Raw genomic sequence first — 23,894 nt, forward strand, 5'->3', positions numbered from 1 at the left:
GATTTTCTGAGGAAGACGACCACACACTATTGATTCAAAATGTGGCCCAATTTTCTTAGGAAAGTAGATATATATTTATGAATGAGTTTGTACACATATTTTTTCACCTTAATTAAACTTTCTTTATGATACAATTTGCCTAAACAAACTCTTTTTCTTCTTGAAAAAAAAATAATTTTTTATAGAATATGGCTAAAATGTGTGTTACTACTTGTCGGTTGGATGTTGCTCGTGTTTGCTTAGGAAAAATATATAATCCAATGGGATCAAAAATGTTACGTGAATTTAAAAGCAAAGAACCAGAATTAGAAGCTCAAGCAGGAGAATTAGCTTTACAAATTGGTATGACTGTAAGTGTTAAACTTTAATTTGCTATTCAATTGTCTTATTCCTCAAATATTTTAAAAGATTTTTTTAGGAAGATTTTTTTGTCGTTGGTTTTCGTCATAGGTTTAAATTATCTCCAGAAAAATTATAAGCCAGAAAACATTAAATATCATAGTTTAGACTTCCCTTAAAATTGTACACCTGTAAGAGAATGAACTAAGGGCTTTTGTGTCTCACAGAGAGAGAGCACTTTACTTCTAAAGATAATTAACCTGAATTTAATGATTCATATTTTCAAATTTAGTTAATTTACAGCAAAGCGCTATCATCATTCAGTGCGGGGGAAGGATATCTGACTCACTAGCAAGTTGACTGGATTTCACTAAGTATGCCTTCTTTATAGAAACTTTGGGAATTCTTTTTGATACTGATCATTAGTATAGTTTAATCCGGCTAAAGTTCATTTTATTCATGAATCGAGATGAGGCATTATGAACAAAAGTATCAGTGAATGATTTCGTATAAGGAATGAGTGTTTGCTGCATTTCTAATTCCTCACAACGCTTTTTATATCGGTAGGCAAGTAATTCTTCTTTATCACTGGTTATACCACAAACAGTCGTATTAGTCATTTTTTAAAAAAGACTGTTTAATCATTAGTTCCATATTTGATAGAATTCGTTCATGATGTTTACAATCTACATTTCACTAGTTACAGTTAGTCTAGACAAATATGTCATTTTTTGCTTTCTTACGGTGTTAAGATTTATTCTATTGTATTCTTACCCCAGCGAATACTGTATTTTGGAGTAGATGATTAGGTTGTTTACGTAAAATATATACAAAATTCTTTAGATTTCTGCAAATCTCCTTTAGATTCCTATCCTTTTTTTAACTATCATTGTTTCAGATTGTGATCTAAGGTATAAATACGTTTAGTCCTTAATCGTATGTATAAATTTGTGATATCACTTATGTGGTTCTAAGATATGATTTGAAACATAAGCTGAAATCCTCTTCTAGTGTTTAGTATTTTGTAGTTATCTAATTTGTTATTGCTAATTTGACAGTATTAAAGTCTTATTAATTTTCGTGAAATAAATAAATGAACTTTATTATCATACAATTATAGTCATTAACAATAATTTGTCAGCTAATAAGTTATTGATATATGTACCATACTGATGTAAAACTGATCCAACTTAATCTAAGTTGTTTCCAGGGATCTATAAATTTAAATCTCTAGGTAAACAGTATAGAATTAAAATCTAACTCTGAAGTCCAAAATGACTATTATCTTTTTACTTTACAACTATACTTGTTTTATTTTAAGGTTTATATCACGAAATGATTTAAATTAGATAACCACTGAGGACTATAAAGCAGTAGATACATATTTTGTCTTAATGTGGAACTCAGAAATGCACGTCGATGATACTGTCAGGGATCTAACCACAGAATGTCATGTTCAGTTAGTAACACAACCATTAGTATTATTCAATGTACTTCCAGTCGTTCATTGTTTACAATTGTACTACATATGAGGTCAGTTTGTGTATCGCTAAAGAGTCACATAATCGGGGCGAAAAAGCTGTTTACCGTTCCCTAGTTTTCAATGGTTATATAACTAAGGTTAGTTCGTTATGCATAGTATGATATTTGATAGCTCCCAAAAACCCCTTTACGCGTGTTTTTGTATTAAATCTTTTCCAAATAAAACATTTATAAGATTTTCTTAAGTATTTGATAGCATATTCTTTGTTAATGGTAACAATTGGAGTTAATATTTACTGTTTTATTCTATGAACATTTTACTAAAATGAAACTGCTCATTTAGATTACTTTTAAGTAGTTGTTAATAATAACTGTATAGAACTGTAGATTTTGTAACAAACGCAATCTACCTAGATGGTTTTTTGATCTCTGAAAATAACAACAGATCAAAAGACTTTCCCAAATAATGTTTAAACGGTCTAAGCGAATTGGTGATAATGGATTCTGTAAACTGATTGGTCTATGCACAAAGTTTTTTTGTAAGGATTTACTTATACTTTCTACTGACTATAGGAATGGGATTGATTTTTGTCACTAATTGCATTGTAAAGGGTGACCAGGTTTTTATAAAATGTTCATTACTCGTCTAATCCTTGATCTTGAAGTTACTTAACATTTTTCTCAATAGCTAATAAACTGAAGGTATTCCAACAAATCTCTTGATTGTTAAATGACATGAGTGACATGCTTCTAAAAATCCTTTAATCTTTTTTTCGTTTTTTATTTTGACGATTTTAACACTTTTCCAATGAAAATCTTGGTAACATTAGGTAACATGTGTTCATTTGAGCGGAGCTATGTCATGAGATTTGAAACTGTTGAATTATGAAGGAAATGAAGAAGACATCTTCCTTCGGTATGATGTTTCACATAGTTGCGACAATTTAATTTTTTAGACAATGTTCTACTTGTCTGGCATTGTTATTACGTCCCTTAGTTGACATTATATAGATTGAAAAGGTTTCGTTGATTAAGGCACTTAGTTCAAAGAAGGACAATGCCATTAAAATTATTTTTTCTGTAATTTTAATGAATACAGCTTAAGATGAGAACCAAGTCTAAGAATGAATTCAGATGCCTTAGTCAGCAGTTTGAAGTTATGGTAAAAATATCTGCAGAAGCTGGTCTAATACTTTGTTTAAAACTAACTATCGCATACCGTACTATTCATTCACTAGCTAGAGTAGAGTTACATAATGACTTCTTGGGCTCAAAATATTCGTGCAAAACAGACATCTTCATGTGACTTTTTGCCGCAAGACACTGATTTGTATTTGATTTACTGAAAATAGATGGATATTAAAATCCATGATATATTTTGTATATCTCATACATTAGTTAGACAAGGTATGGTACGATGATACTTTGAAAGGTTGATAACTCTGAACACTTCATGTTGGTTTAATTTATTAAGGAGGAGGCTGAACAACTATTCATTCAATGTAATCGTTGGGACTTGGTAATTCGTTTACATCAGTCGCTTGGTAATTGGAACAAAGCTTTGATAACGGCTGAACAACATAATCGTATGTTATTACGTAGTATTCATTATGCCTATGCTAAAGAATTGGAGTCTGTGGGTAACATTCAGCAAGCTATTGAACAGTAAGTTTTATTACTTCAAAATTATTTTTTTTATTGTTAAAATAGTTTAGCTACCCGATTAAAAGTGATAAAGAACTGTACTTGTCTTGAACATCTGTTAAGACACTGACTTCAAACATTTAAACATTGTCATTCTAATGGAAATCTATATAACAATGATTATAATATTGTAACAAAAAACAGTTTTTAAGTACTAATATTTACACTCACAAACGATCATACTTTGAATTCTAAAAGGTTTGTTGAAGATCATTAAGTGTTTTTATTTAGATAGTAGTAAGACTAAATAATATGTTGCTAGACGAGACAAGGGTGAGTTTTATAGATAAAATGGTTGACCATTATTTATATTTATGATATTCTACTGTAGAATGAGCTATTTTCCTAATTTACTCTACTTATTAAGAAATAATTCCTCATAACATTGTTGATATTGATAATTAAAGCTTCTCAAGTCAAATATTTAGCTGCTTGAATTCGTCCTTATTGAAAGTATCATCGAAAGTATCCTGAGATTTTTGTTCTATTTCTAAATGCCCAATATAATCTTATTTAGTATTATCTTTTTAGAAAAACTGGTTATTTACAACTAAAAATATCCTTTTATCATAAATTTAACTGCAAGTACAAGGTAGATATTGTCAAACTTCACGATTAGTAGGATGGAAATTTAAACTTTCAGGGATTCTAAGCTAGTCCATCTGTCATTTTGATGATACTGTCAGCTTTTGGCAGTTAATTAATTTGATTTTTATCGAAGAAATTCAACATTTTCACTAAAATATATTCAGTAAATGCTTACATAGTTGTTTTTGAACAGACAGTCAAATAATATGAGATTTGACAGTATTTTTCATTATCCTATTATAGTGAACGAGAACACAATCAAGGAATCGCTCAGTAAAATCTGTGAGCCATACAGTGAATACTTCATGTGCAAAATGTCAACCGATTGTCGCAGACTTGATTATTCCTTCTTCTCCACATCAAGCATTCTCGGTTCTTGTTCTCTTTTTTTCCGATCTTCTTAACCTTCTGCCGTCAGATATTTCACATCCGATTGATAATACATACTACTTATATCTGTCGACATCAGTAGCCCACACCACTATTGACATAATGACTTATGTTTCGTACTTACTGGAAATAAAAAGATCTTTGCTAGTTTTGTAAAATTCATATTCATTTAACATTTGGAATATACATCATTTTCTTGTCAAAATCATGGAAATTGTTTTTTTAAGACAAACAAGTAACAGTTTATTCTTTTAAAACATGATATCATTAACTTCATTAGTTTTATAATGGAAATAAGTTATTTTCAATTCAACAAAGATATATATCAGTAAGGAAATGACAAATAAACCCCCGAAGTATTAGCTTGAAACCGATAACTGTAAAAAAATGTATTATATCAGAAGACTAAATACTAATAGTCTTGATTTCAAGAACATCAGTAGTTTAAACGAATGTCTTGATATATTCGAATAGGAAAATTCAATTAAAAATTCAGTAGGCAAAATTACAAATCATTAAAAACAGTTTAGAAGGTATTTATATTAATTGAAATACCATCAGTCAGGTATTTCCACAAATCTTACACAATATAAATAAATATATAAAAAAATAAACTGGTTTTAGTGTCATGAAGACTATGTAGAACTGGATATCAGCAAGCATGTGTTATAGAATAAATAGATAGGATTAACTCGATTATAACTTTTTTCATTGTGTTCATAAAATGTAGCTGTATTATGACCTGAACTAGTGGTACTACGTTGTGAATCTTCATTGACTGAGATGATTGGGCCACGTGTTACGTATGCCTGAACACCGATTACCGCGACGCTCAATGCTGACTAGTGTAGGGGATGATTGGAATTAAGTTAGGGGCGGCCAAACCAAAACATGGCATTAGTGCTTGAAGTCACTAACTTCTAGTCTGAGCCATGTTGGTAGATGCAAAGTACTTGGTTGGGGTCCGCGTGACTATGATAACCAATGGTTAGAGACTCTGGGTGACATGGATCAGAATCGATCACAATGGCGTCGGTGTGTACACTCTTGGTCTTCCCTTAAACTATGACATTAAAATCGCTTCGTATCTTTCTTTCTACGAACTAATTCTTTCTTCGTGTACTACGTCCTTATACGCAATATTTCTTATGCATATTACCACCACTGAATTAACTACTTCTGTTACTTTTGTGTTCATCTTGTTGTGCTAATTAGGTATGGGAACTTGGACCGATGCATATATGTGCCTGGTCCTACGTTGTAGTTGGCTGACTGACTGACTACGTTCCATGAACTTATTCTAATCTGCGTAAGAATATAACACAGTCATTAAAAATTAATTTGTAAGATAATGGCATTTCTACAATATACAATATTCCATATGGGATAAGAGGATCCATTTGGGTTTCCACAGTGGAATGTTTGAAATTTTGTAAATTCAAGGACGCAAGTGAAATTATCTTCCAATATTCCTGATTATTTTATATTGGAATATTGATAATAAAACACAGTTTGATAAAAAGAATAATTTAAGTTAAGCAACCAATCAGAGAAAAAATGCAAGAAGAAGGAATCACCGATGATCCATAGTCTTCATATCGTAGCTTCATTTACAATGTTAAACTTACAACATCTAACAATAATTATAATGATATAATACTAAGATAAACTTCATCAAATTGTGATTATCTATATTTTACTATACCATACATTTTGTTCGTTATAAATTTATGCCGTTAAAACATTGATCCTGATATGTTTTTACAGTGAGACTATAATTTATGGACGATTTTTGAGCGAAACCAAAGTGACCTTCAGAGTGTCTCCCTACTTACTAGGGTTAAATGAGGGTTATAAAGTAGTTTGAAGAATAAGGATTATGATTTACAATTAGATAGGTAAGGTTAGGAACTAGATTTACGGTATTTCATCACGAACTGACATCAGCTAAAATGCCAAAATGATATTTGGCCAAATGGGTGAATGAACTTCGCGCCTAAATCTGATTGGTTCATCTATAAATTATAGTCTCACCGTTTTTAGATTCACATTTGTTTTTATTGACTTTAATTTCTTAAAATAAAAAAAGATCATTCATATTTAATATTTAGTTATATTAAATCAGGAACTTATCAGTTTGAAGTTCCTAGAATGTTACAAAATAATCCAGAATTATTAGAATCATTTGTGAATAAACAAAATGATCAGTAAGTATACTTAATTTATTTGAATAAAACATTTTTGTTAAATTGTATTGATATTGATCATTATTTTCATTGAACATGAATAGATTTTCAATGGTAAATATGCATGGATGTAATATAAGTTGAAGTAAAACAAATCTGAGAATACATAATCTAGTTTTTGCTGTGTATAGATAGATAGATAGATCTAGAGGTTAAAGATTCATACGCAGGGTCAAGTGTCCTGGCTCCGACTTCCGTGTGTGCATGTCGAGGAGTGGTGTACTAGGACGAAACGGCCGTTCAGTGCTTTCAGGGTTTTAATGATGGTCTAGCTCAAACCGATTTGTTATTTCAACTGTGAAAATCCAGATATGCAAAAAGTGAAAACTAAGACTGTGTAGATAGTTTTAAAAATAAGACCCTTCCAACATGATTACGAAATGATCTCATTCTGTACCGCTAACTGTAGGGAAACCTCAAAAAAATATAAATTGACTGACTAAACGTTGAAACATTCTTTTTTTTCTTTTTGAACTTAGAAATATCAAAAGTTGGTGGGCAAAAACACTAGAAGCTCAGGGGTGTCTCGAAGAAGCGAAAACGTATTATTCTAACTCGAAAGATTACCTATCATTAGTACGTGTACTATGTTGTCTTGGTGAAGAATCAGAAGCTGAAATAATATGTAATGAAACTGATGATCCTGGTGCTTGTCATCATTTAGGGAATCATTTAAAATTGAAAGGTTGTATAGATCAAGCAATTCGTTTATTGACAAGAGCAAAAGCTTATTCAAGTGCAATACGTTTATGCAAGGTAATAAAATCGAATCATCATAATATCATCAACACTAAAAATTAGACTAACATGAAATCGGTAATGATTAATTGATCAGTCAATTTTAAATACCTTTGTCCCACTCAGGGTATGTCGCACCCCGAATAACTTAATGGTAACGTTTTTCAATGTGAAACTTGAATCCTATGGGAAGAATCAGTTTCCTAACAATTTCAGATATCTTTTGATGAATAGTGCTAACTGACAGGAAACGTTGTTGCAGAGTTTTTTTACCGACCAACTTCAACCACCCAAAATGATCATAATGTTGCTTATGTTGAAAAACAGGTATAATAACTAGCATTTATCAAGAGTTATCTGACTTCAGGACTTGAACATATCCTATCATACATTAAAGAACATTGATCATTATCATTCCGGAATTGGGTGACTTGTGTTTTGATTACCATGAACGTTATAGTGGTAAATAAATCCCCACAATAAATAGTTCTATAAGCCTTCAACATTGATGCTGACCTCGTTAGTTCTACCTGATACACCATAGCTAAAGGCTCTCGGTCACGTATCCACACCAGATCACCATTACGCACGCCGTGCTTCGCCCCCCTTTCAATAACTTGTCAGCTTAGGTCACATACTTCTTGACACATCAATTGTTCTTCAAATATATCTTCGATTCCTTCATTCCTGATCCCTGGTTTGACTGCGCTAGGTATCCTCAACCATTAGGTTGCTACTGTCAACAGCGTTGTCAAGTCCTGAATATTCGTGACATTTTTAAATTAAATTCACTTTACATTTTAATTGCGAAGGTTTACACCAGTTCTGCTTTTAGTTATTTTTACCATACACCATATATCTACGTATTTTTATATCATTTTATTTCGTTGGATGATGGATGAACGAAAATTTCTTAATAAAGCTGATGTCTTGTATTTGAAAAAATAACACTAATCACTGACTTGAAAACTACGAATATTATGTCCCATTCATAATCTTATATCGAGAATTTTCATTAGTCGTCAAATATTAAAGTCCACCTTGCCCTCAAATGGACTGGTACAAACAAAGTTAGAAAGTTGATTCTCCATCTCAAAATACTTTTACATAGCCATGTGCTTATAGCCACTGTTAAGGAAGTGCTATTCATCGCTTTTATGTGGTAGAGGTTTTCACAAAAGGGGAAATAAAACAGAATTCTAGCACTTAAACCGGGTTGCTAGATACAGATAGTCCATTTTTGGGGTTTATAAAACTCCGACCCCTAATCCATGTTGAATATCATGCTCAAGAGCCCTTAGAGAATAAGGTAAGAACTTATCCCATTCACTGCCTGACACTAGACTGTAAATTCTGACATCGCTTAACTGCCTTTGAGGTAGATATTTGAGTCGAACGTTCGGGAAGTGGTCTCCTAAGAAAACTACCTGTACATACCTGGAAATCGGGGGGGGACCTCAATGATTAATCAAATAAATCGACTATTATTAATATCTATCTTACAGTAAAAGAATTTGTACATAAATGATCAATAAACGATCTACTTAAAGTTTGTTAGTTATTTTCATGTCTTAAGAATGCCAAAAATCGCATAGATACTTATCGATATGACATAAAGATTTTCAAAAATCTTTGATATTTCATTATTTATTTGGTGAAACTTGTTCATATCTTGAACTATGCTTTAGTATATTACTATATTTATCACTTTAATAACAGAAGATATTTTTAATATTTCCCATATTGTTATTTTTCTTTTCAAATATTTCTTACAGGAACATAATCGTAATGATCATCTTTTTAGTTTAGCTCAATTAGGCAGATCAGATGATATATTAGAATCAGCAAAACATTTGGAAAATTATCCTGATTATATTGATAAAGCAGTATTATTATATCATAAAGCTGGTAAAATTAATCGTGCTATAGAATTAGCAATTAATAATCATCAGTTTGATGCTTTACAAACTATTATTAGTTCTTTAAATGATGAACAATTAGATTCAGTTATGTTAAAAGAATGTTCAGAATTCTTTATACAAAATAATCAATTTGATCGAGCTGTTGAAATACTTGCAGCTGGTAAACAGGTAATATCATGAAATATTCACTCATAATATAAATGTTTACAAAAGATTAGTAAAATTGATGATTAGGTAGTATGTAATACTATGTTTTATATCAACAGTATTATCAGTCCGTTATATCACGGTAGGTTATTATTGCGATGCGTATTCTTTGAGGTATTCGGAATCTAAAGCCTCCTACCTACAATCTTAACAGGTTTTTTCATGATGTATAGCTCGTAGTTGTCTAGAAATCTCCACTTCATCGTCCTGTGAACTCAAGGGATCTTACAGTCAGTTAAATCTCATAGATAAACCAGGTTAGCAAGCAATTCGATATCTGGAATTATTGACACTCCTAATCTTAACTAAGAAGTTGTCAATGCTATTAAAACTTTAATTACCGCGTCAAGAGTTAGTGATTCCACATTAAACGATGTTCTTTCACATCTTCAATTCTCTGCTGAATTAAAAAAACCGACTAATAGATTAATCATTTTAACTATAATATAAGATTCTTTAAACACTATTAAAATTAATTATTATTTATTCCAAACAAAATTTGAAATTTAAACAAGTACATACCACATATAATTAGAAATACCGTACAATTAAAACACAAATAAAATTGACATTGTAAATTTACAGAGAACAACTGAAGTTCTTCCTACTAAAATATGTGTCACAGATAGATTACATTAACTAAAAATCAACCAAAGTAGTTAAATCAAAGTAAGTGATATAGAAAAGATGACAGCTCAACACCATAAGTTAGTAATGATTCACTTGCGAATTGCTTGCACAGCCTGTCAAAAAACTGGTCATAAATAGAAGTAAAGATGTAAAGGTGGTATTTAACGTTACTGACTTAAAAAATGATCATCTGTCAATCACAAATGATAAGGGTAAAAATAGTAAAACAGCTACAAATAAGCTTGTAACATCACGTAAACATGGTAATTGTGGCTAGTTAACGGATACGTATCTAGAGTATATTTGACAAGTACTGCTTTAGTATATATATATATAGGCTACTATGCCATCGTGACCTCAAAAATCTGGACTACACTTCTGCTTTTGATCATATTCCAAGACAACTTTTACTTAATAAGTTAATCAGCGTCAACAGTGACAGCTGGATAACCAATCGACTATGTTCTCACCTCTCTGAAAGAGAACAGTACACTGTGTTTTGAGGAAAATGTTCAACGTCTCTACTGTCTCATGAAGGTGTACCACAATGGGCCGTTCTTTCACCTCTTCTTTTCTCTTTTTCTCTGTATGATCTTCCATCTTCCACAGAAAACCTTTTTGAAATATGCGAATGATCTCAATGTATGTGTGCCGATTTCTACTTCTTTACATCCCATAGAAATGAATGAGTTTTTGTCTCTCATTGATTGTTGGTCTGTTGGTAATGGTCTCATACTTAATCCGTCTAAATGTCAAGCTGTTAACTTTAGCATGAGACATGAACGGCATTTAAACACCATTTTGAGATCCCATAATGCTTGTGCCATTGGAGGCTCTTTGATAAACACAGTGTCAAAAGTCAATTATCTTGGTGTTACTTTCCTTTGATCTCTCCTGCTCTTCTCATGTTTTAATGTTATCAAAGAAGGTTTTCCGTCTGACTTACCACATAAAGAGGCTGCATGCTTTCGGAATTACTCGACATATATTATTACAATTTGTCAATTCCTGCATATTAGCTATTATTATTTACTGTTCTCCATTATTCTGTCCTGAGAAAAGACTTCGCTGTATTGCGGATAGTGCCGAAGGCAGTTAGCAAGGTGTGTGGTGAATCTTTCGAGGTCATTATTAAAATGATTGTGGATAGACATCTAAAGTCTTGCAAACTTCTGTCAGGTGTTATCAGATACTAACCATCCCCTTCACTCATATCTTTCTCCTTGTATATCTTCTAGTATAATGAGACGTAAATACATTAAAATCCATGCACGCAAGCAAAGGTAAAAAAGTTCTGTAATACCTTACCTAACAAATATACTCTGTGACGAACAGGTTGTTAGAGTTAACCTAGTCAATTACCTGTATTCTTAATCATGTCTCTAATTCGAAAAGTTGTACAGATTCAGATCTTTTTTCCACCTTTTTCCTTTCTTTTTTTGTGAAAGGAACTTGTTGAAATACCTCGTGCTGAAAATTCTATATTGTACCAAAATTTAATATTGATTAAAGCCATTAATAGTAAAATAATTACCAGTATATTTCATCAGTCGTTGTTGAGATATGCGTATCTTGTGTCGATATTGTCATTTCGTTAGAACTTTATAAGAAAATAGACTGATAGAATTTAAAACGAGTATTTTGTTCCATGTAAAGTTGATACATTCATCGAATAAATTCAGAAAACTATTATTATATGCAGAATAAGATTAAACCCTTCCTAATAATTATATAAACATAATGTGCATTGAATAAATTTAGCTGGTAAATTGACTAAACAGCATAATAGATATATCATTGAGATTTTGAATTGGAAAGTGAATATTAACACTTAGATACCGGGATATCCAGGTGATGAGTTTCAAAAGAAATATTTGTAACTCAGATGGATGATTTTTGATGAAGTTTTATTCTGTGAACTGGATGGTTTACTCATAGAGTTTTTATCGTTCTTCTGAACGATATTATCAGCACAAACTTCATTTAGAAACGGAGTGTTCAAATTTCTCCACATGTGGTTCACAACTTATTCGGAGAGACTCTAATTTATGGACGACCTTTGAACGAATCTTAAGTGACTTTGATAAATATTAGCCAATCAGGAATCAGTCAATATAGAGTAAAAATATATTATGCAAAACCAAGGAAATAAGGTGGATACACTTCTTATACGTGGAATCTATATATGGGGTTCTCATCACGAACTGAAATCAGCTATAATGCCAAAACTCTAACCAAATGGATGAAAGACTTTCGAGCCAAAATCTGAGATCTGTTATCTTATACCTGATTGGTTCGTCCATTAATTATAATCCAGCCATTTTATTTGTCATAGTCGCTCAATTATCATGTTTTGTATAAAATCCGATCGTACGTTAGCATTAAGTACTGAAGTTGTCGCTGTGACCTTGAAATCCCTCAAACGCTTCTGATTGGCTTGTCCATAAATTAGAATCTCACCGTATCTTTCATGAATTAAATTTTTGTTCCTTTGTTTATACATAATTTTTTCTGATTCACTTCTGTTGATAATATCATGAAAAAACTCCACAACTAAACCATCCAGTTCAAATTAAAAAAATGAAAGAACTCCATCATAAATGGTAAATCTTTCTTTAATTTCTATTATAACAATACGTCATGTATTTTATATGTTCACTATTTAATAAATTATTTCCATTTACAATATTATATATATATTTATATTTATATAAAACAATTACTTTACAGTATTTGGAAGCCATTCAATTATGTAATGAATATGATATTCCAATTACAGAAGATCTAATTGAAAAACTTACACCAATAACCAATCATTTATCTAATCATGATCTATCAAATATATTTATAAAATTAGGTGAATTATGTTTAATAAATGAATATTATTATTTAGCATGTAAAAAATTCACTCAAGCTGGTAATTATATATCAGCTATTAAATCATTAATTAAATCAGGTGACATAGAGAAAATTATATTTTTCACTAATATTAGTAAACAAAAAGAAATTTATATTATAACAGCAAATTATTTGCAAACAATAAATAATTGGCATAAAAATATAAATATTATACGTAATATTATACAATTTTATATACGTGGACAAGCAATGGAATCATTAATTACATTTTATGAAACATGCGCTCATGTATGTTTATATAATTTTATCTAATTATATTAAATTGTTGTATTTATTATTATTAGTTTTCGGTTGATACCGATTGTATAATAATAATAATAATAACAATAAGTTAGATTATTTAATAATAGTTTTGTTTAGGATAAGTTATATAATGGTTAAATACAATTGTGAGTCAGGGTAATTTTACATTGGTTTACAGGAGAACCAGATACCATTTATAGACTTTCACATGGCGTAACTCTGGGAGATGTAGAATCCTTCACATACCTGGGGAGCACCATCGATGAAGAAAGAGGTTCAGATGCAGACGTAAAGGTGAGGATTGGCAAAGCAAAGGCTTCATTCCTACACTTGAAGAACATATGGAACTCAAAACAACTGTCAACCAATATCAAAGTGAGAATCTTCAATACCAACGTCAAGGCAGTTCCACTGTATGGAGCTGAAACTTGGAGAACTACTATAACCACCATCAAGAAGATACAAGTATTTATAAATAGTTGTCTACGCAAGATACTCAATGTCCGTTGTTGGCCGGATACCATCAGCAACAGCCTTCTGTGGGTGAGAACAAACCAGCTTCCAACTGATGAGGGGATTAGGAAAAGACGATGGAAATGGATAGGACATATATTACGCAAATCGTCAAAGCCCTAACTTGGAGTCCTGAAGGGAAGCGGAAAAGAGGAAGGCCAAAGAACACATTAGGTCGGGAAATAGAAGCAGATATGAAAAGGATCAATAGGAACTGGAAAGAGCTGGAAAGGATTACCCAGGACAGGGTTGGATGGAGAATGCTGGCGAGCGGCCTATGCTCCTTCACGAGGAGTAACAGGCGTAAGTAAGTAAGTAACGTGATAACCCAAACAGTACAGATTAATCCTGTTTTACAGGAGAGTCAGACACTATTCAGGCTTAAACTTTATAACACGGACAGTACAGCTCAATCCTGCTTCACAGGAGAATCAGACATTAAATAGGTTCTTACGTTACAATCTGAATAATATAGCTCAATCCTATGGTGAAGCCACACAGGTAACAGGCACCTTAATAGACCATGTTTAAGATATACTAGCTATCAATATCAACTAATGAATATATATATATATATGATTGTGAACCAGCTCCTGATTTCTAGATTTGTGGTGTGAGCTACTCATATCTACATAAGTAGTATATAACGATAGTCAGAAATAGAATGTATTTCAGTAGAAGATGGAAAAGGAAAGAAAGGGAAGGAGAACTAATGGGTATGAAAATGTATGAACAATGAAATCTAAGGCAATGGACTGATATTTACAAAAGGAAAAGTCAAGTTTGAAACAATGGATTGATATTTCACAAATTAAAGATTTAATGTTTGGCTCTCAGATTTTAGTAAGATGTTCGGTTGTCCACAGTTGTGTTCTTTTTCACTACAGATTCGTTTCATTGTAATAGATTATTAATATCAAATAATTAAAAGGTGCATTAGATGTTGAAAGAATTTTCTGAAATGTATCTACTCGTTCTCTATTACAAAAGAATTGTATGCTATCAACACAATGATACCTGTTTGCAAATTGTGATATACATTCATGCTTTCTGAAACATTTGGTGAGAAATTTATAAATGTCTTTATATGAAAATAAAACTTGGAAAATTATTTTTGCACTAATGGCTCAAGAACAAATCGTTAACAGTATCTATGTAATTGTATTATTATGAACATGGTTGTAAATTAGTGTAGGTTGAGTATTTATCCTCAAAAATTATAATATTTATAGTCTACTATATGAAATAGTAGAAATCTGTGCCAAGTAAATAAAATTTATAGAACTTGAATTCGTCAATTCAATTCATAACTTCGTTTTGTGATAATTAATATTTCATTCGAATATTATGATTGAATACAATCTTATCCAATTTATATATGAGTGTGCTTTATTCAAACAAGATTTAATACCATGTAATATTCATTGAACTATATTATCATTTTATACTTGGTCATATGATATGGTAGACTGAAGACACATAACCACCTCTCTCTACTATTTCAATCCAGCAGTGGAATTAATCTGAATTTTTCTTCAAATTTTCCATTGATAACATTCTGGAAACAGCTTCGTATTAATTAAGTGGCGGTCTGCATATTTTTCTCGGAGTACAACTTTTTGACCTTCAGTATATTGATGATATGGTTTTAGTGTTTGATAATACACAAACTAACCAAATTTCACTACGTCCGTTGACAATCACTGTCAGTAAACACTGCATATACTTTGCACTTTCGAAATATAAAGTTTCCAAAACTGACAGGAACTTGCACTTGATAATACTAACTGAGCAGTAATAAAGCGAATAATATCACTCTATTAGATCAGTGATAAGTTGACGATTGTCTGATCTCTGAATGCATAGGTTCGGTTTAAGATTTTGATACTTAATGCTACTAGTATGTTGTTTCAGGTGGGTAGTTACAGAATAAAAGAAAGTTGGAAATACTTAATTATTAAGGTAACCATTATTTGTGTATCAATAATTTGAAAATTTAAAGGAATAAAATGTATGAAGTACTCTCTACTCCATAACACTGATTTGAATTTGTAAATGAATATAGGTTTCACAATTTAAAGTTCAGTTGACGATTTATTTATTTCATATAAAGAGAGTGATGTTTTCAAAATCGTTAAAAAAGTTGTTTGTAATGGCCCAGGCGCATCTGCCTTCTCTTAGATTCCTAAATTCTACACAAATTCTTCTGATCACTTCACAAATTTACATTTTCCCGAATTTTATCTTGAATACCTAATCTTTTCTATTACCATTAAAGCTGTTACTAATTCTACTACTCCTGGATTCGCCCTAACAATTTCATCTCGCGGTAACGTGAACCGATATACTCGTGTGCCAGGTCCTATGCTGCGTTTGATTGACTAACTGACTAATTTTTGAAAATTTATAAATAAGTTATCCACTTTAGTAAACGTTAATTTTCATAATAAATTTATGGAATTGTGGTCAAATTTGTATTGATATCAGTTAAAATCAGTAGCACATTAAACGCAATCGTACATGGTTTTGTTTATATTTACTAACAATAGAGTGAAATTGAAGAATCTGGCAATTATGAAAAAGCATTGGATGCATTAACTGAAGCATATAAAGTCTTAGTTAAATTATCAAGTTCAACTATAAATGATGATAATAATCAAACAAATGAATGTCATCTTAAGAAACGTCTAACTCAAATAAAAAAGAAGACAATATTATGCAACGAGTTTATAGAAATTCAGAAGTAGGTTGACTATCAGCACCAGTTGTTAAACTTCATTGTAGTGCTTATATTTTGTTACATCAAATAGGAGGTGGATTATTCTATAGTCATAAACTTACTGAATGTTTAGTGATTGATAAACTACATGTTACTATACTTTTTATCCACGTATACCTCTATAGGGAAGTGGTTGACAAGATAAATAAGTATAGTACTACTGTAATTGCATATCGCATTATTCAATATTTTATCTTTCCATTAATGATCCATATGTACAGAAAGTTTGTCAATTCTGTTTAACAAGGAACCACCGATGGCCCGTATTGCCTCATTTTAGAGCATTTGTCTATCAGCACCCTATCCATTATTTCACCGATCATAAAAATCGAGACCATTATTTAACACAAACTGAGTTGCAATGTAAGTAAACTGATGTTACTCGAAAGTGATTTCCTTCAATAGGATTGTAAAATCATCAGTGCGTTCGGCTATTTCTGAGTCAAACATTAAAATGTAAATCTAAAAGTACAGTTAAATCCTTGAAGAGATTCTGTCGCACAGTATTATTTTCGGAAACGGAAAATTTTACTCTAGTACATCCATGACTCCATCCACAGACCTATTTGTGTATATTTCTAGCTTATGCTCTGCTAGAAATCCAATTTAAACTCAAATAAATGGTCGTAACATATACGTGTGCTGATCCAGAATAATATAATAAACCTGAATTATTTATTTTAACGTTTTGCATTGAAAGGTACATTAGTTATTTTATTCAGTTAATCATTTTTCTTATTAATGATTGTTTTCGCACAGTGCAGTACGTCATTCCCTCAACAACAAAAAAAAACAGAAGAAACTAGGAAAAACCGTTTCTTCTTAGTTCGCGACTCTCTATGACTTCACGCGGAATTTAACCCAAGAACTTCAAATTTTGTAATGAGAACATGAATTCTAGCCCGTTCGGTTGGAATCTGAAAGTTCACTTTTTCAAATGCAGTTGATTCTCGGCATGAGACAATCGACTAATTTCCTTAGTAATTTACCAGAGCTAGATATACAAATTTATGATAATCAGGACTAGTTGGAATGACGTGCTAATTAAGGATTACTAGTATAGTCCAATTTAAGACAGACAGAACTCGATGAGCACAACTGGACGTTCTACATTTGGAAATCGAATTAGCCGCATAATAAAGTAAAGAGAAGTCAATGTTATTTACAAAAATCACGAATTTTTTAAAAGTATTTTCAGTAAGGCGAAACAACTTGATTTGTCCGTGGAATAAAAGTAGTCATCTTTGATCACAATATAAACTTTTGCCAATACAATTGTGTACTCTTATTGTTAAACGAATGAAATATGAGTAGCTCATCCCCCATTTACTAATAAGATATTTGCGCTTTTCGTTCAAATGAATAGGTTGTTTTCTACAAACCCAATAGATGCAATGCAAAGATGTTATACACTTTTAGAAAATATTGGGCAAGATGATATATTGAGACCTGGAGATATTTATTCTTTAATAATACGTGGATTAGTAATGGAAGAGAAGTACAAAGCTGTAAGTCAATCCTATTACTGGTAAATTCTAAAGAGGAATCAACATTATCAATACGAATTGTTTCCCTGCTAAAAAATATCACTATATAACACTAAAATAATTTCTAAGTTTATTGATATATTTAGTGCTTAAATGTTATATCATAATATACGTCATCATCTAACCTAGACAGTGTAAATCAAGGCATTTTCGATTGACTTGTGTATTATATCCAATATTTCGGCGTAACTCAATATTCTGATTGAGTTTAATAATCCTCATACTATGATTAGAATTTGATTATTTATGAGTAATTTTATCAAATACAGTGATAATTACGAATAATATTTGAGTGAGACACTCAAACAATAATACTCACTCTTTTATTACAACCGATATTTTCCCTTATGAAAATTTTCCTAAAAACAGATTCAATTTAATATTGAAAACTCGCTTTTCTTGAATGACTCATGAACGAACAATAAGATTCACTTGATAGATGAAACGGTATTCAGACAATAAATCTGATAGTATTAGCACTCAAACCCATTGAGTAACAAGGATTTTTATACTATGATTGGTTCACTTGTACTTTTCACAGAAATGGAAGAGGAAAAGTGAACGTCTCTAACTAAAATTACTTACCACCACGGAAATCCCGGGCCTTCAATTCTTAGTTTAAACCTCAAGAACATTTAGCAACACCATTACCTTTTGGGAATCTGAGGATAGCATTTAAGCCTTGGATACAGTTTACTCAGTTGTATGAATCCTACTACCAATAAGATCTGAGCATAGTCGCTCATATCAATTTTTGACTAAAGCTCAGAGAAACAACGTATACAAAAATAATTTATGTCTACATCAGTAGCCACTAAGTATGACGTCACATCTTTTGTTAAGCCTGTGTTGGTATGGGATTATCGATATTCTGTCTTCTTTCAAACAATTAGGATTCTTACACCTTAAAAGGACTACTTGAACATTTTTAGACACTGTTGGAGCGAATATTAATCGACTCAGACAAGGTAGAAGAGCTTATTTATCATTTATAAACATTTACCGTCAGAACTACCGGTTCGAAATCCAAAAGCTGAAGAAAGCAACAAAGGGATGTAGCCTCATTCGATTCAACTTGGTAAACATCAGAATAATTTCAAGATCTTTTTCCCTCGATTGACCCACTTTGCTAACATTCACTCTGAGTTAGGACTAGTAATACGCAGGAACAGTTTCGTTACATACACTTTCTGTATGATGGAAAAGATTTTATCGAGAATATATGTTAATTACTCGAACTCCGGATAGCATCAGCTAATTGTAAAATAAGTTATGACCTAGCACAAGTTCCGTTATTTGGCAAAGTTGCAACGTATTATAAAATCGAAAATGACGTTGATAATAAACCACAATTTTGTAAAAGTAGTAATAGCGACTGTATGGAACATACAGATTTTTCATAAATACATTGTATCGTTTACAGGTTCTTATTTGTTCATTCTTGATATTTAGGCTTGAACTTATTAATAAATTGTGGAAAAACTACTTTTACGTAGGATTTTTGATTGATATGAAGTATACAGGATAATCTAAAAATTTTATTTGTTTTCAGGCATTGACATGTCTCAATGAAATGAAAGAGCGAATTGGAGATAACATTATTTTCCGATATTTGGATCACGAAATTTTGGAGAAAATTTACAAGACGCTAAACTTAACCTCAATTGAATATGATAAGCACACTTCAGATAAGATCACGATTGAAAACGACGCCTTAGACACGCCTACATATGAGGGTAATGCAATTGATGGAAACGTAAGCGACGAAACGAATGACTGTTAAACACCTAATATCCCCCAAAAACATTCAACAACTTCATTCCATATTTTATAACAAAATCAAACAAATTTAGTTATATATGTATAAAACATGAGAACCAGAATTGTACACCTTAACACAATAACTATCTATTACAATGCTGCAGCTGCTTCCTTTTTCTGACGCTTTTTTTCAGCTTCCTCTTCTCTCTCCTTTTCGATAGCCTGAACATACTTTTGGATATCAGCAAGTTCGAGCATCTAGAAGATGAAAAAAGCATGTATCATAACTTGATATGTATATGTTAACGCAATGTACACTCATTCAACCACATAATAAAAAACAATAAGTAAACAACCTGTACATTGTTGACGAAAGAACAAATTGGTGTGGATGTTTTGCAATTTACAAGACTACTCATTGTGAACATTTCATTTGTTTAGTCAGCTGTCTGTATAAAGCTGTCTAAATACATTAGGTTTATTACAGATAAGATTGCAAAGATATTTAGTTGGATTGATAAGTAATCCTTCAGAATAAAAATTATAAATTTCTGTTAACAAACTATATCTGTTTACTAACGAATAAAATCCAACAAAACCTTCACTGCATTTCGAGGCTACATTAGCCTACGAAAACAACAATTCGATTGTCCCAAATGCCAAACATTTGTTGACCAATCAAATTAACAGTGATCAAAGAGACTATTATGGACAAGACAGCATAAACCATATAAATGACCTGATTTAAAGCATAATAACACCACTACAAAACAATTTCACAGATTAATTATTTAGAAATGGATAAAATCAAAAAGTCTCAGGATAAGATAAGTAGTCCAATGATAAGTAGATTAGTTTAGAGATTGAGAAATACCTATAGCCTACGAATAATATATAAAAAACATGGGACCTGACACATAAAAGTACTAAATTAGGCCGTCAAGCTTTGAAGAAAGTGGATATTGGGAGTAGACAAAAAGAATAAAGATAATACGAACGACTATATTGGTAGAAACAAAAACAATGAAAGGATCGACATGGAAGACTAAAAATACACCCACCATTACGAATAGGCTAATCAGTAATAAGAACAATCACTGATTGTTAATTATACTACATTACACTTCCAAAGTAATTTTGACAGGTAGTTGGATGCTAATTATGAAATCAACACGTTTCAGAATAATTCAGAAAATATGTTGGATTCTATATTATCTGGTATTAAATCCTCAAACGTTTAAGCCCTACCTGTAACTTCGCTGACATAATAATACATATGACACATCACTTCATCCGATAGCTTTGTAAATCTATAAACCCATTTATCTCCAGTATTTGTGCCCAAAGGTTACGTAGCCAATGCTTTCAGGCATACTGCCCTTCCTTATATGATGTCGGGAGGTAGTTTAGTGGAGTGAAAATTTGACAGATGTGCTTTCAACTTTTGCTGAACCCGTTAGTTTCTTGAATTTGTTTGCGATTTAAAACTAGACGACAAATGACTACGAAAACTATAATAAAATGCGTACATTAAGACTATTTTCCTATAGTTATCAGGATTTTTCATTAATCAAAATAACCAATGGTAAAAGTCATTTAAATGATTAGTCAGTCAGTAATGAAGAAATTAGAGCCTGGAACAAATGTGTTGGGATACTACAGTGCGACCAGTCGATATTAACAAGATTAGTAAGGGAGTAGACATAGTGTAGTAACAATGATAATGGGAAAGACTATATGGTGAGAATATAGTAAGAAGGTATACGTAAAGGAACACTAGAACTCATTATATAAAAGGAGGTGAAGAATAGATGCATTTGAGCCAGTGTCTGATTTTGAACCGTCACCCAATGTCCCCTATCACTGAAAGCGAAGACTACCAGATACTGTCTGCTAACATACCACAGGCCAACAATTATTGATGTCATGGACCAGTGACAAGTTTTGGTTTGACTCCCCTAAAACAATTATTCATATCCAAATAAGAATCCATTTTAGTTGAAAGCAATCGAAAAAAAGATACCGGATTTTTTACTTAGCTTACGGTTCTTTTCAACTCCCTTTATGTAACGAGTTTTTTTTAATAATTATAGATAGGATTGACATTCATGAATATCTATTATCACCGTTTTTAAAAACATAGAGCATATAACAGGAGTAAATACAGATGAAATGTCTTAAAGTTCCAGTACTTGATTTATTAGTCACTATGGTACTCATAAGTAGAAGTCGACATCACTACAGAAATGAAAGCTAATCTATGCACTGAAATTTCACAAAAAAAGCACTGGATTACAAAAGTTTCCTAAGAACATGGATGAGCCGACATCAAGATATTTAACAGAGGCCTGATATTAGATACGCCAAAGCGCTTGTGATGCTCTGCTTATTAACGTTTAGAAGGTGATATCCCAAAACATTTGAAAAGTATCAACCCCCAACCCATAATAAGTTACTTAGTTTAATGTAGTATTTCTGTGCTAGATATAAAGTGCGAAAATTTTCGAATACAACGTTCATGATAGTTAGAACTATGAATGAAAGTCAAATATGCACATTAGAGGGTAAGTGAAGTTAGAAAATTTACACTGGAAAACAAACTAAATTGAAAACATTCTTCCCAATCTCTCAATTTTTTGAAAAACAACAGGTTTTCTTCCCGAAGTCATATGAAAAGTAGTAATTTTCCCTACAGTCCGGAGAAATTTTGGGGTATTTGTAGCACTTTCCCAAAATTTTCTATTGTAACTTCCCCAAAATCGATAGTTTGTTTAAAATCACGATATTGTTAACATACCTGCCAATCTACAAATGGTTCTCCAGGCTTAGATGGTGCTTTCCACCTCATTACAGCTAACTCCATGTATTTAGCGCCTGACTGAACTACCTCCATCAGTGCTTTAACTGCAAGTTTGACAGTTCCATATTCATCTGCAACAGCGTCTTCGGTATAGTTTTTCTCTAAAAATTCACGTGCGACTTTTGCATTTTTTCCGATAGCATTAGCCTTAAAGTGAACTTAAGTTGATAATATCCTACCAGCCATTCAAAGTGAGTTCCAGAAGGGTCCGTCTGGTAAAGATGGGGAGTGCCGTCTTGATTAAATCCACATATTAATGTCGACACACCGAAAGGGCGACGACCGTTACTTTGAGTGTACTTCTGCTTCAACTGAGCCATATACCTAGCAATATATTCCAGAGACACAGGATCTTCGACAGTAAGTTTATAGCTTTTACATTCTACCCTAATCCGACTGATCAAAATACGAGCGTCCGCAGTGAGCCCTACGAAGCAATTAGTAAATAGAATTGTTTACCTGCAAAGGCAACTGCGACGTGATCATCCAAAAGAGCTATTTTCCTGACAGTTCTATCATTTTGCAACTTAGTTGTTGCCTTTTTTTCGACACACAGAACAACACAGTTTTTCCCTCTAACACCAATCTAAAGACTAGGAAACTTAAATAATATACTTACTGCAGTTGAACCTTTCTTGACTGCCTCTTGTGCATATTCTACTTGAAAAAGATGACCGTCCGGAGAGAAGATGGTAATCGCCCTATCATATTTTGTCGACATGATATGTGCAAACACGTATACGACGGCTTAATCACAGTAACGCCGTAAGGTCGTTTGTAGCGGTCATTTTAGCTTTCACCTATTGGCCATTTAATAAATACTGCATAAATTTAACCAACGACTTGATTATAAACTTTTGTTTGACAGCCTTGAAATAAAAGATTTGACTATAAGATTTAATTTCCTTATTTCGTTGTTAAATGAACGACAATGCTGATATGCACAAATAGTTGAATCGGTAGCGGCTAATAAATACCTAGTATGAATAGTTGTGTAGGTCCTCGACATTGATGCTGACATTATAT

The 23,894-nt window shown here is 31.9% G+C and overlaps 2 protein-coding genes across 3 annotated transcripts in view; one reads left to right on the top strand and one right to left on the bottom strand.

Annotated features, from left to right (window-relative positions):
• The window catches only part of MS3_00010421 (uncharacterized protein), a gene marked incomplete at its 3' end in the record, with an annotated part of 41,018 nt that extends 20,988 nt beyond the window's left edge, over nucleotides 1–20,030 (top strand). Inside the window, exons 15-23 of the mRNA XM_051218787.1 lie at nucleotides 186–350; nucleotides 3,296–3,486; nucleotides 6,615–6,710; nucleotides 7,229–7,505; nucleotides 9,263–9,577; nucleotides 12,977–13,393; nucleotides 16,471–16,664; nucleotides 18,067–18,208; nucleotides 19,800–20,030. Of these exons, the coding sequence (XP_051071847.1) occupies nucleotides 186–350; nucleotides 3,296–3,486; nucleotides 6,615–6,710; nucleotides 7,229–7,505; nucleotides 9,263–9,577; nucleotides 12,977–13,393; nucleotides 16,471–16,664; nucleotides 18,067–18,208; nucleotides 19,800–20,030 (2,028 nt within the window). The remainder of the gene's footprint in view (nucleotides 1–185; nucleotides 351–3,295; nucleotides 3,487–6,614; nucleotides 6,711–7,228; nucleotides 7,506–9,262; nucleotides 9,578–12,976; nucleotides 13,394–16,470; nucleotides 16,665–18,066; nucleotides 18,209–19,799) is intronic.
• Nucleotides 20,031–20,073: 43 nt separating this feature from the next.
• On the bottom strand, nucleotides 20,074–23,668 carry PSMA7L_1 (Proteasome subunit alpha type-7-like; the record flags this gene model as incomplete). Of its 2 annotated transcripts, XM_012941714.2 has the most annotated exons (5): nucleotides 23,488–23,668; nucleotides 23,328–23,454; nucleotides 23,048–23,295; nucleotides 22,806–23,015; nucleotides 20,159–20,266 (listed from the first exon to the last, which is right to left on the bottom strand). In XM_012941714.2, exons 1-5 carry the CDS (start codon nucleotides 23,587–23,589, stop codon nucleotides 20,159–20,161), a joined length of 795 nt encoding a protein of 264 aa, XP_012797168.1. In that variant the 5' UTR covers nucleotides 23,590–23,668. The 2 variants fall into 2 exon arrangements, with proteins under 2 accessions (XP_051071848.1, XP_012797168.1); XM_051211750.1 differs by lacking the exon at nucleotides 22,806–23,015 and having other exon boundaries at nucleotides 20,074–20,266.
• Nucleotides 23,669–23,894: the final 226 nt, after the last annotated feature.

Source organism: Schistosoma haematobium, chromosome ZW (assembly GCF_000699445.3).
Source record: "Schistosoma haematobium chromosome ZW, whole genome shotgun sequence".
Lineage (NCBI taxonomy): Eukaryota > Metazoa > Platyhelminthes > Trematoda > Strigeidida > Schistosomatidae > Schistosoma > Schistosoma haematobium.